The sequence below is a fragment of the Herpailurus yagouaroundi genome, unplaced genomic scaffold, assembly GCF_014898765.1.
Source record: "Herpailurus yagouaroundi ecotype Mexico unplaced genomic scaffold, PumYag 100, whole genome shotgun sequence".
Lineage (NCBI taxonomy): Eukaryota > Metazoa > Chordata > Mammalia > Carnivora > Felidae > Herpailurus > Herpailurus yagouaroundi.
The window spans coordinates 9,628,881-9,643,141 of NW_024412391.1; the positions used below are offsets into that span (position 1 = coordinate 9,628,881).

Below are 14,261 nucleotides of genomic sequence, written 5' to 3' on the forward strand. Positions count from 1 at the left end.
AAACCTTGACCCAGGTTCTTAAAGTAAGCTGCCAAGGGTCTTCACTGAAGTGGGTGAGGAACGTTCCTGTCCTGAGGCAGGGGTTCAACCCTTTCAAGGAGGTTTCTTCCAAGTCAGTGATTCTGTGATGGGACCGGGAACCCTCTTGGCAGGACCGTGCCCTAAGGGCAAGTACATGCCTTCATCATCGTTACTGCTAGTGTCCCACAGAAGTGATGCCGGGAGCCACCCCATCTAACAACCCCGTGGCATGTTTCCACACTGAATGCGGAAGACTGTGTTTGTGGTGGAGGAGTGGATGGGCTGTTGGTGAAATCTATGTCAATGTTTTTTCAAGTCCAGCCCCCACTACACGTTAGCTTTGGAGGCAGACTTAAATGCGGCAGCGTTCTATAGTCGAAAGTGCACGCGCTTCAGAACCCGCAACCCCAACCCTGGGCAAGGTACCTAACTGCCCTGAGTCCCCATTTTCTCATTTGTGAAAGGGCACATGTCTGCCTTCTAGGACAACACCTTGCTCACTTTCCGAAAGTCTAATATGTGAAGGGCTTCACCACCAGATGACCTGGCACCTGCTGGTCCTGTCAGCCGCACCATCAGTGATCGTCGGCAGGGTCATGGTTTCATACTTGATAGAACTTGTCCATGCAGTTGGATCTGAACCTCAAACACCTCTTTCCTGGGAGAAACACTATGGGGAAAGTTCCATCAGTTTGAAATAAGAGCCCTTTCGTGGCTCCATCGGTTAAGCGGCAAACTCTTGAATTTGACCCAGGTCATGTTCTCACGGTCATGAGATCAAGCCCTACGTCGGGCTCTGTGCTGAGTACAGAGCCTGCTTGGGATTTTCTCTCCCTCTCCCTCTGCCCCTCCTCCACTCATGTACAGACACTGTCTCAAAATGAAGAAATAAACATTTTTTTTTTTTTTAAAAAGGACCTTAGTTCAAGGTCTAGCTCAAGCAGATGACTGAGGTCTTGTGAGCATTGATTGATTGGAATGCTATGAAAGTGACTTGTAACCCCAGAAAGCTTGACTGGACTATTAGAATAGTGAAATGCTATTATGCCTTGTCTTTGAAAACATTCAACTCAAAATTTTAAAACTCTTGGATTCACATGCATAGTCCTTTGCTAAAGTATTAGCAAGATCCAAGAAGGCTCCCTCTTAGAGGAGGGTCACTTTGCCTCTTTGGTTTTTGGTCTCTGAGACCCTCTCTTACTGGCTGCCATTAATGGTGGGCCGATTCTGGCCTTTCTCTTGCACTGGCACTGGGATGTCAGCCTGTCCGCTGAGTGCCTGAGCCCACAGCTGCCCACAGCTGGAGCTGATTTGCTGGGCTGACCCACAGCATCTGGTTGAGACCAGTCGGGACGATATCTTTCTCCATCACAAGTGTCCACCCTGGGACTTACTCAGTGCTCACCGCCTTGCCCAGTTCCTAGGTGTGGGTGGAGCTTAGGTACAGTCGGTCGCTCCTTCTGAGGGGGTTCTTTTTCCAGAGAGGAGGTGATCACAACGCATTTGGGAACAACTGCGAGTTCTTCGGGACTGCCTGTCATTTAGAGCCACGTTGTTTGGCAATGTGATAATTACTAAGAAGCCCAAAGTAGAGGGAGTTGGGGGATGGTGGGCAGAGTTAGAGAAGGTTTATTATTGGTTATCTGGGGGATGTTCATGAAAACATTCATTAGTGCTGCTCAGGAGAAAGAAAACGGTGGCAGCCGAGCAGCCCAACCTGGCAGCTTCCCTGGGAAAGCCCTGCAATCAAAAAGAGCCTTGCCTCAGGGTAGAGCAGGATTACAGAAGGTCAGCAGGGTCAGCACAGCTGGCCAGAGTAGACATTGCCGCTCAGGGGACAGAAACGTGGCTTGGAAACGCAGGGACTGTGAGTCCAGCTCTTGTGTTTGCCGTTTAAGTTTGTGTTATTTATTTCTCTTTTTGTTACCTTAATTTTGGTCTTGAAAGGAACTCTGTCAGATATGTGAAGAATATTCACCAGCAGGCAACCAGGAAATTGGTCCTTGGAGACCTGCTCAGGGAGGCAGACCCTGACTTCAGGTTATCTTATAGTCTGGAAACCTGGGTCCTAATCTTAGTTTTGCAGGTGTTGTGCTCCTTGTGTGCAAAGCGTGGTCAGGAAAGGCCCAGGCCTTTGGTATTTTCTTATTTACTATTTTGTATCCCCACTATCTATTTAAGGTTTAACACATGGTAGCTGCAAAATCCATGAATCTTCCTCTAACTTGGGCATATCTCAACCTCTAGGGACATTGTAAGCTTCTAGGGAACTAATTGTAAAGTGGAGCTTGTGGGAGGGGGGCGGGGGAGGTGAGTGCGGATGAAGTCGACCTTCAGGAGTTGAAAAACTAAAGCATTAGAAGCACAGGCAGTTGTGGTGGATTTAATATGGATGCTTTTGAACAACTCAAAATCTCTAAAGGTGGGTCACAGGATTTGTATTTTTTTTTTTAATTTCCTATCATGTTGAAGAATGTTTATTACAGTACCGCATATAATAATAAAATATTTAGGAGCGCCTAGGTGTCTCAGTTAAGCATCCAACTCTTGATTTTGACTCAGGTCACGATCTCAGGGTCATGAGATTGAACCCCGTGTAGGCTCCATGCTGGGTGTGGAACCGCTTCAGATTCTCTGTGTCCCTCACAGAGCTAGAGCAAACAATTCTATAATTTGTATGGAACCAGAAAAGACCCTAAATAGCCAAAGTAATGTTGAAAAAGAAAACCAAAGCTAGAGGCATCACAATTCAGGACTTCAAGCTGTATTACAAAGCTATAATCATCAAGACAGTATGGTACTGACACAAAAACAGACACTTAGATCAATGGAACAGAATAGAGAACCCAGAAATGGACCTACAAATGTATGGTCAATTAATCTTGGATAAAGGAAAGAGTATCCAATGGAAAAAAGACAGTCTCTTTAGCAAATGGTACTGGGAGAACTGGACAGCAACATGCAGAAGAATGAAACTGGACCACTTTCTTACACCATACACAAAAATAAACTCAAAACAGATGAAAGACTAAATGTAAGACAAGAAGCCATCAAAATCCTAGAGGAGAAAACAGGCAACAACCTCTTTGATCTCGGCCACAGCAATTTCTTACCTGACACATCTCCGAAGGCAAGGGAAATAAAAGCAAAAATGAACTATTGTGAGCTCATCAAGATAAAAAGCTTCTGCACAGCAAGTGAAACAATCAGCAAAACTAAAAGGCATCCTATGGAATGGGAGACGTATTTGCAAATGACATATCTAATCAAGGGTTATTATCCAAAATCTATAAAGAACTTACCAGACTCAACACCCAAAAAACAAATAATCCAGTGAAGAAATGAGCAGAAGACATGAATAGACATTTTTCTAAAGAAGACATCCAGATGGTTAACCGACACATGAAAAGATGCTCAACATCACTCATCATCAGAGAAATACTAAAGAAACCACAATAACTTACCACCTCACACCTGTCAGAATAGCTAAAATTAACAACTCGGGAAACAACAGATGTTGGCAAGAATGTGGAGAAAGAGGATCTCTTTTGCACTGTTGGTGGGAATGGAAACTGGTGCAACCCCTCTGGAGATGGGGCTTTTTTATATTTATATATATATATATTTATATTTATATATATATATATATATTTTTAAATATATATATAATATATATATTTTAAATATATATTTAAAATATATATATTGGAATATTACTCAGCCATAAAAAAGAATTAAATCTTGCCATTTGTAACAACATGGATGGAGTATTATGCTTAAGCGAAATAAGTCAGAGAAAAACAAAAGTACCATATGATTTCACTCATATATGGAATTTAACAAAACAAATGAGCAAAAAGCAAAAGAGAGAGAAAGAGAGGCAAACCAAGAAAGAGACTCTTAACTATAGACAACAAACTGATGGTTACAGATGGGAGGTGGGTGGGGGCAATTGGTGAAATAGGTGACAGGGATTAAGAAATGTCCATTGACTTACGATAAAGAAGATGTGGTGTATATATAAATATACAGTGAATTATTACTCAGCAGTCAAAATGAATGAAATCTTGCCATTTGCCAAGAAACAAAACAGATGAACATAGGGGAAAGGAAGGAAAAATAAGATAAAAACAGAGAGGGAGACAGACTATAAGAGACTCTTAAATACAGAGAACAAACAGGGTTGCTGGAATGGTGTCGGGTGGGGGGGATGGGCTATATGGGTGATGGGGGTTAAGGAGGACGATTGTTAGAATGAGCACTGGGTGTTGTATGTAAGTGATAAATCACTGGCTTCTACTCCTGAAACAAATACTAACTTTATTTAAATAAGTAAATTATGTGAAATAAATCAATACATTAAAAAAAATACCATGAAGGAAAGCAAGTTTATATAATACATAATTCAAGAACAGCTTATATACAGTTACCGAAAAGCGAAATGCAATACAAAAATGTATAGAACCATTTGTCAGGAATAAAATATTTAGTCCTCACAGGAAAAAAAAAAAAAAGTTCTCTTTCCCTGTCCTCCTGCTCCTCCCCCCACCCTGCTTGGGCACGTGTGCTCTCTCTCAAAATAAATAAATAAAATCTTTACATATCTTCTTCTCAAGAAGAAATAGATAAATGCAATGGGATGCACAACCCGGAGGTGCAGGTAAATGCAGCAGCGCTACCTGTATAAATATTAATAAATCTGAAAAATATTCTTGGAGACCATAAAGTTGCAGAAAGACGTATGAGGTATGGCACTATTTATTTAAAGTTTAAAAGGTTCATATGTACATAATCGAAGCATATATATGTAGTAAGAATGTAAAGACCTGAATAGGGATGATAAGCAAGTTCAGGGTAGCAGTAACTTTAGGAGGGATGAAGAGAAATGGTTGGGGGCTTCAGTAAGTCCCTTCATGTATATTTGTATAAAAAGAAAGAGTCAAAAAAAACAGGTTGTAGCAGCAAACATGGAAAAGTTAAGATTTTTTTCCCAAAAGAATGAATACATAATCATTCATGGTACTATTTTCTATAATTTTTCTGAGTGTTTAAAATATTTCATTATAAAATGACAAAAACAAAACTCTCCTGGTAATTGGGATGCAGGCAGTCGGCCTTTGGGAATTCTTGCCTAGATGCTTCTAAGGACTACTCGGTTCTAAATGTGTTTGTGTGCGGAGAACTCTCCCCCCAAGCACTTCTCTTATTCTTATAGGTGACTGATGCCGATCTGCCTGTGCCCAAAGTCCTGATGAGACGCAGCCAGTTCTCCTGTTGGTGATGTTGGTGAAATCCACCAACCTAACTCTACTTTGAGGACCTAGCCTACAAGGGCCTCTTCCCTGTTGTCTCTTTCTCACCTTTATTAAAGGAGATGTTCTGTCCTACAAGCTCCATAATCTTAGAGCTCTAACCTCCTGCCTTCCTGTCCCCAAGCTGCATTCATTTCAGAACACCTTTATTGACAATTCAGTGGTAGAATTTAGTATCCATGGGGATCCCAAGAGATTTCATTGCCTACCCTAAGCATCGCCATTTGCAATCAGTTCTCCTATTGTTGTATCTGCTTTTGTAACTTCGTTTCTATACCAGAAGCGCCCCTAAAATTTAATCAGTAAGTGGCTCAGGGAATGTGAAGAAGGGAGAAGTGGCTCTAGCAGCAGGTGCTATGATGAACTTTGAAATTTAACTTAATTTTGTTATTATTTTTGAAGTTTATTTTAGAGATTTTCTTTTTTAACGTTTATTTTTGAGAGAGAGAGAGAGAGAGAGAGAGAGAGCATGCCCACACGTGAGCAGGGGAGGGGCAGAAAGAGAGGGAGACAGAATCTGAAGCAGGCTCTGTGCTGTCAGCGCAAAGCCCAGTGTAGGGCTCTAACCCATAAACTGTGAGATCATGACCTGAGCCGAAGTCTGATGCTCAATGACTGAGCCACCCAGGTGTCCCAAGTCTATTTGGTTTATTTTGAGAGAGAGAGAGAGAGAGAGAGAGGCAGGGAGAGAGGAAGAGAGAGAAGCCCAAGTAGGCTCCGTGCTGTCAGCTCCGCGGATTCCGATGCAGGACTCGATCCCACAACTGTGAGATCATGACCTGAGCCAAAATCAACAGTCAGACACTTAACTGACTGAGCCACCCAGGCACCCCTAATTTTGTTATCATTATTTTTAATGTAGTCTGTAATGGTAGTTCTAAACCAAGGATGGTTCTCCCCACTCCTGACAGGGACATTTGGCAGTGTCTGAAGACCTTTCCGGTTTTTGAAACTAGGGGGGCACTACTACCATTCGTTGGGTAGAGGCTAGGGATGCTGCTAAACACCCAGTAATACACAGAAAATCCCCACCCCCATAATAAAGAATTATCCAGTCCAAAATGTCAATAGTGCCAAGATTGAAAAAAACCCTGGAATATCCCCTATCAATGAGGGAGAGTGTCTGGGGCTGCAGCTCCGTTAGAGTGGAGATCGTGGAACCAGGGACGTAGGAGTCCCTGTGAGTATGTGTATAGACCATTCCTGTATCATCTTCACGGCATGCTGTGGGTTAGGGAGTCAGTGGTGTTGAACATGGAGGATGAGAAGAGATTAAGGAAAAACTGGAGAGGAACACAGAGTCCGGGTGGTTGGAGAGAGCAGAAGGAAGCTGCCTCTGATGTCTTTGAACTTGGCACCTTGCTATAAATAGCACCCTCATGCTACAGAAATAGAGGATATAGTGTATTTTAAAATATTTTCCATGAAAAATGAGGTAGGTAGTTACGGTGTTGGCCCCCAGTGAGTGGTGCTGTCCTTCGCCCACACTTGTTTCTGTTGTGATTTTGCCATTCCTCTTGTCGAGAGGTGGAGTCTGTTTTCCATCCCATGTGTCTGAGCTGGCCTCACCACTTGCCTTGACCAAAAGAATGTGGAGGGAGTGATGATGTGTGACTGCTGAGGCCATTCAGGTTTGGTTTTCTCCCCGTTAGGACACCTCTGCCGTCATGGGAGGGATCTCGGCCTGACACAGTCTCTGGGGAAAGGGTCCGGCCATTCGGCTGGCCTGGCCCCGCGTCGCTCCCAGCCAACCTTCCAGCACAGTGGACTCAGATGAACCTAGCTTGTCTGCCCAGCCAACCCATGGAATAGTGAGGAATAATAAAGTGTACTTATGTTAAGCCACTGAACTTTGGGCTAGTTTGCTACACAGCAAGAGATAACTGGACACTATATAAATGGCTTCATTTGAAGCAGCAGATGATAGATTTGCCTTAGGATGTTGCGTACCTGTCAGATCGCGCTTCAGAGAAACTGAGTTCTTCCTCCTTTGTGTCTCGTAGCACTTCTCAGAACTTCTGGATGAGTTTTCCCAGAACGTCTTGGGTCAGCTCCTTAATGACCCTTTCCTCTCCGAGAAGAGTGTGTCGATGGAGGTGGAACCGTCCCCAACATCCCCGGCGCCTCTCATCCAGGCTGAGCACAGCTACTCCCTGTGTGAGGAGCCTCGGGCCCAGTCACCGTTCACCCACGTTGCCACCGGTGACAGCTTCAATGACGGTAAACTCAGGGCAGGGGAGATACTGGGACCATGGGACCTTTGACTCGGAGCTCCTCGGGGGTGTGGAGTGTGCCTTACACTATTGTCAGCACTCACGTTAGCCGCATACCTACTGCACAGAAAGCCTGGGGCTTGGGCTGTGGGGAAATGCAGAGTCACGGGATGCTTTCCCCACCCCCAGCCGTGTGCTCTGGGAACTTGCTATAACGAATGCCAGTAGTTGCTTTCTTTGACCCCGTGGATTGGGCAGCAGAACATCCTTTTGCAAATCAAGGTTGGCCTGTTTGGTTGGTAATTCCGGTAACTCCAATGGCTTAAGGGATCGTGTCATTTTTTTCTGAGAAAGAATTTTTATGACCGCTCTTCTCCACACAAGCTTCTTGGGCCTCCTCTTAACCCATATTCAGCATGTTCCCTTGATCACATGTATACGAGATCTTGGCGAGCATTCCTAGGTCACCTAGCATTCCTGGTGACCCTTTCATGCCCATCATCAAGGCCAACAGTAAGGTATTTGTTGAAGATCTAGTTTTCTTGGCTTTAGAGTGTTAAGCTGTTTGACCATGTGTCTGTAAAGTGACTTTCTTCCAGATCTGAATTCCTTTATTTCATATTATCAATGCCTTAAATTGTAGCTGTTGATTCACCTGGCAGTTCTTGAGTTCACATGCTAGACATTGGAGGAAATAGAAATAAAAAATGAGCACATTGTTCTCAGAGAACCTACCACTTGGGGAACATTAGATATGTATACAACTGACCATAAAAATGGAGAATATATGCTAACGGTGGTGGTTAAGGTTATGTCCTCTGCAGTCAGACCTCAGTTTAAGTTCTATTTCAGTGACTACTTGTGGGCCAACTACTTAACTTCCTCATGTGTAAAAGTAGGATAAAAGCAGCGTCTATTTCATGTCTTGTAAAGATTAAACATCAGAATATATGCCAGTGCCTAGCCCAGGATATCGTTCTTAGCTGCTGATACTAAGGATATTGTTCTCAGCCGCTGTTGCAATCACTCTTATTTCAAACCAGGAACTGTAAGAGGATGGCAGGGCTTTAGGTGATCAGGAAAGTTTGGGGGAGGATTTCTTAACTTCCCAAGCTGTGACCTACAATGAAATGTGATACTGGGTTTCTAGCCATCAATATTCACTTTTGTTCATATTCATTCCCTATTGCAAAATCTCAGACAGTCCTCCATTGTTCTATAGAATGAAGCTGACGTCACAGCGTATCTTTCAAAGCCCTTTGTGGGCTGATCCTACCTCCTTCCCCCACCTTGTCCCGTCTCTCCCTGTCTGTGTGCCTCTGGCACTGACTTTTCCACTCCACGACTTTTCTCACACTGTTTTCTTTATTCTGGGTTCCCATTACCTTTGTCAGCCCCACCCGTCAAATTCCCACCTACCCATCAAGACCAACTCAGTGTCATCCGGTGCCAGACTCTCCCATCTGGAAGCTGTCACCCATTATGTTTTCACAGCACTGCTTCTGTGTGTTTATTTGTTTTGGTTTTGCCGTTTGTCTAGAGACTATTACATGTGTCCTTATATTCCAGCCGTTATTTATTTTTCTATTCTCTTCTCTGTTTTGAGCTGGTTTGTGAGCAAGTATGATTATGTGTTCCTGGTCCCTAGCACTGTGCTTGGCACTTTGATGGTATCTGATAAACAGTTATTTCACTGAGTTAATTGTACAGTAAGTGGTTAAGGGAGAAGGTATAGAAAAGACTGAAGCACATTCCTAACCTCTGGTGACGGCATCAGGGAAGACACCTGCTCTGCTGTCCCCTACACTGCTTGCTCTCTGACTCTGCACATACACTGGGCTGCATGCATTTGATCAGGTGGTGTTTCTTGGCCTTTCGCAGCTGTCTTGTACAGGGGCAAACACAGTGCCAAGTAGGAGTAGATATTTTATAAATGCTTTATGATTCACTCTTAAAATTCACTTCATAGCGATTTATTGAGTACCTACCTTGTACTTAACCTGCGAGGCGCTGTTCTAAGCACTGAGGGTAAAAAGTGAACACAATTACAAAGGTCTCTGCCTTCATGGAGTTTACATTCTAGGAGGTAGGGGTGACGGAAAATAATAAAAAGAAAAAAGTAAAATCTATGGCTTATTCAATGGTGATCAGTGATATACAGAAAAAGAAATCAGAAAAATGGATAGAGACTTGCTGGAGGACGTGGGCGGGCATCTTAGTCTATTCAGGCTGCTGTAACAAAAATATTACATGGCTTATAAACAACAAAAAATACTTTCTTATGGTTCTAGAGCCTGGAAGTCCCAGATTAGGGTGCCAGCATGGGTGGATGAGAGCCCTCTCCAGTTGCAGACTTCCTGTTGTATGCTTACATGACGGAAGGGATGAGGGAGCGCTGACGGGTCTCTTATTAATAAAGGCCCTGTTTCCATTCATGAGGACTCCACCCTCATATGACATAAGCACTTCCCAAAGGCCCCTCTCCTGATAACATCACACTGGGCATTAGGATTTCAACATGAGAATTTGGGGGGACACAAGCATTCCCACCATAACGGGGGATGAGGAATTGAAATCCTAAACAGGATAGACTGAGAAGGACCATCTTTGAAGGTAATGTTTGAGTAAAGCTCAGCAGATGAGGAAAAGAACTAGCTGTCTCAGGAAGATGCTTCTAGGCAGAGGAAACATCAAGTGCAGAGGGCAGAGGCTGTGTGGCTGGAGTGATAACAATAGGGCCACCTTGTATTATATTTAGATGATTATATAATTGTGGAGTGGTCAGCCGTTCTGCAGCCTTGCTGTTCTAGAACATGCAGATTAGAGAAGGCCTAAATAATCTAGGCGGACCCACTTGCCCCTTCAGTTCCACATATGTTTGCGGAACACCCGCTGTGGGTCAGACACTGCCCTCGATAATTGCAATACGCAATAGTGAAACTTAGATCCCGCCTACAAGTAGCTCAGACTCTAGTGAAAATGCCATGTACCCCAATACTTGACCAGGCAGAATGGAAATGTCCCAAGAGGAAATTAAGCTGTAGAAGTTCAGAGCAGAGAAGGCACACCCAGAGAAGATCATAGGAAATGTACCATGAATGAGACAGAGTTTATTTGGGCCTTGAAGCATTGGGTGGAGTTGGAACAGTGGCTGGAGGGAAGCAGACAGAGGCCCGAGGGCTGGAACATTGATTCTTCTAAAACAAGATCTCTAGTGAAATGGTTGCAAATAAGTACGTTTCCAAAGATGCCGTCTCTTTCTCTTCCATGATGAAACAATTTCTTTGTATTTTAATTGCAATCAATATAAATGCAACCCAGGGGAACTCAGGGGTGCCATCGATGCTAATAGTTGAGTGTTAGGGAAAAAGAAGCAGTGAATCTCTTCTGGGAAGGCTTTCTTATCATTAGACCAAAGCACACTCCATTCAGTTCCCTCACCTCGTGCCTTCTTCTATGTATAGATCCTGTGCTGCTATAGGCTTTGCTAGTAATTTGCTGAGAACAGGTGTAGTGGGTCAGATATAGCTTGCAAAGGGTTTCTGATCCACCACTCATGTTCAAAGATCGGGATTTCTCTGAGTTAGAACCACCTTCCTATGCCAGCAAAAGCACTTGTACAAGTAGGGGGTAATGAACAAGGAGGGTAACCATTTGGGCGGTGTGAAATCAAAGTTAGCATACATGAGTAGATGGGGCACTTTCCCCGGAAAGCTCTGTCTACATCTTAGCATCCAATATTTTTCTGAGTTTGGTGTAGACAGACAGATGTTTGAGAACAGAATTATTTTATTCATTTGAAATCCTGTTTGCATCCACCTTGAGGGAGGATCAGCCCCAAGGATCCTTCTTGCAGCACGTGTTCTGCCCGACAGAGCCCCTTCCTGTTGGAAAAAGGTGGTAGTTCTTTAGGAAGTGTGTAAGAAGGCGGCATTTAAAAATTGCTGTTCACATTAAATTTAATATTCTTTTTCTCTCGCTTTGGGAAAACAGCTTAAGCAAAAGTAGGAGTCCTTGTTTCTAGTGATGGATAGCCAGTTGTTTCATTATATCTGGGAAAGCCAGTGATTCAGATCTCCTTGTCCAATTTTACTTAGATTAAGTGGAATTCCTCTGTAGTTGCTGCTAAGCCTAAAAGAAGATGATGAACAATTGGAGTAGACCATCTCCTACTTTATTAGGATTTTTCTCTGTCTTTTCCTCTGTCTTTGTCCTCTCTTCCTCTCTCTCCCACTTCTTTCTTTTCCTTTGTCCTTCCTTGTTCTCTCCCTGCTGTTTCTTCTCCCCCACCCTCCCTCCTTAAACCCCAGACCAGTGACATAGGGCATATTAGGTGCTCTTATCCTCTTAACTTTTTATGGACCTGGATGGACTGTAGACCCCTAAAATGATATACAACATTTTGGGCTGTCCACATTTGTCATTTTTTTCTGCTGAGAACATCTATAACTTTTTTTTAGATCCTCAAGAGTCTGTGACTGCCACCCTCACAGCACCCCTCCTCCCCCTCCCCACCCCCCCCCCCCGCCCCCCGCAAAGAGAGGTTGAGAAACACTGGTCTAAGATTACATAGGAGTCATCTATCTTCAGGACTGAATATGACTGTAGACTTCTTTCTCTGAAACACTAGAGCTAAAAAGCTCATGTGGCCTCAGCAACCACAGGATCCAGACGTCAGAGTGTGGGCTCAGCCTTCAAAACCACCAGAAAGATATTCTGCCCCCAGCTCATTCATTTCTCCCCATGATTAAGGCTGTTAACCAGATGCCAGGCAGGGTTTTCTGTTCTACAAAAACAGAGAGAGAGAGAGAGAGAGAGAGAGAGAGAGAGAGAGAAGGTTATAAAAAGATAAGCAGAAATATCCAAGTAAAATGTCTGTGGATATTTCTATACGGAGATTGAGGGAAAAAAGCTTATATCTGAATGACCAAGTCCTGTGCCTCACCACATGGAAGGTATCTTCACAAGTTATTCTATTTTAGTCATGTTCCTTTGTCATTAACTCGGGAAGCTATGTATTCATTTGCTTTGTTCTTTAATTTCAGTCTTCTTCCTGAAGAAGAAGCTTAGTAGAGCCGGAGTAAAGCTGTTCAGGGTGAGCTAGACAAGGGCACTACCCTTCCAGACGATAGAGGAACAAAATTAGAACCTACGTAAAATATCAACAGATTCAGCATAAAATACACTAGTATAGGAGTGATCTAATACAATATTTACACCACGCACAAGCCAAGGTAACTTTATTTTGGGTGGAATAAGGGATTGCAACTGTGGCCATTCCAGGTTCTACAGGGGGTGGGACTAGGAACATAAATAATAATTATCTTCCTTCTGATTAAGCCAGCTGGGCTTTTAGTGCTAGCAGAGGCGAAGGATGGCTAGGTAAGCCGGCTTAGTACAGATACCCTAAATTTACGGCGCTGTTTTCACAGGTGGGAATGAAAACAATAGTCTGCGAGCTAAAGATGAGCAGTGCTGCCGGTAAATGGGAAGCCTGGTGGAAGCCAAGATTCAGGGTTTGGGGAGAAACAGATATTTAGGAAAGTGGGGTGGTGTTTGGGGGAAGGCTTGAAGAAGAAACTAATGTCTCATGGCTGATGATGCCAGAGCACGGACAGCGGGCCTAGACATGGATCATTAATGCAGGGGGAGAAGGAAAGGCATATAACATGCATGGCAAAGAAATCATGGATTTTGAAATAATTAGATGAAGCCCAGAGCAGGATTGACACATGGTCCAGTAGGTGGAGTAGAGGGGATAGAGGAGTCATAGGTGACTTGGGTTTCCAGTCGGCAGTGTTGCAGATATCTTGTTGAAATGCTCCGAGGAGGTGAGACCTGAAAGTCACAGAAGGACCACGAACAGCTGTATCTTTATCACATTTACTTTGAGCTACAAACAAGAGCGTCAGTCAGTCAGAGCCACCATCATAGGGGGTGTAGATTCAAGGGTAGAAAAGGAAGACTTGTAGCTCATCTCCCCACAGAGAGTAACTGGGTCCTCTGATGTGGGTGGGCTGGAGACTCAGAGGTGGTGGGGCTGCTCTCTCTGAGTCTGATGCCTGAGCTCATGGTATATGTCCTTTGGCTATTGGTCACCTTTTTGGGTATTGCCTTTACTTTCTTTGTCTAACAGGCAAGGAGGATAATGATGCCCCCCACAACCTTTAAATTTTTTTTTAATATTTATTTACTATTTTTGAGAGACAGAGAGAGAAGAGACAGAGACAGAGAGAGAGCATGAGCAGGGGAGAGGCAGAGAGAAGGAGACACAGAATCCAAAGCAGGCTCCAGGCTCCGAGGTGTTGGCACAGAGCCCAATGCGGGGCTCAAACTTGCGAACTGTGAGATCATGACCTGAGCCGAAGTCTAACCCTCAACCAACTAAGGCGTCCAGGCACCCCACAGAGGTCCTTCTAATACATGAAAACATTTAGAACAGTGCCTGGCACGTTTTGGCTATTGTTCATTGGTCTTAAACTGGGAATCTTTACCTCAGGAACACTGGATTCAAATTTTATATAAACCCAGGTGAGAATATAGCAAGAACCAGTGTTGCACCTTTTGCAGTAGCTAATTATGGGCTCAAAACACATTAAGGGAATAATAATCACTTTTGGCTAGAGACCCATTTAATCACTGATCTGTTGTAAAGCAATATCCTAGAGTTGCAAGGAGAACAGCCTGTGAATCCCAGGTCTGATGCACACCTGCT

The 14,261-nt window shown here is 43.7% G+C and overlaps 1 protein-coding gene across 3 annotated transcripts in view; it reads left to right on the forward strand.

Annotated features, from left to right (window-relative positions):
• Positions 1-14,261, forward strand: part of CREB3L2 (cAMP responsive element binding protein 3 like 2) — a 121,286-nt gene that overhangs the window by 65,400 nt on the left and 41,625 nt on the right. For all 3 annotated transcript variants that reach the window (XM_040471853.1, XM_040471852.1, XM_040471851.1), the window contains exon 2: positions 7,337-7,553. In XM_040471853.1, the coding sequence (XP_040327787.1) occupies positions 7,337-7,553 (217 nt within the window). The remainder of the gene's footprint in view (positions 1-7,336; positions 7,554-14,261) is intronic.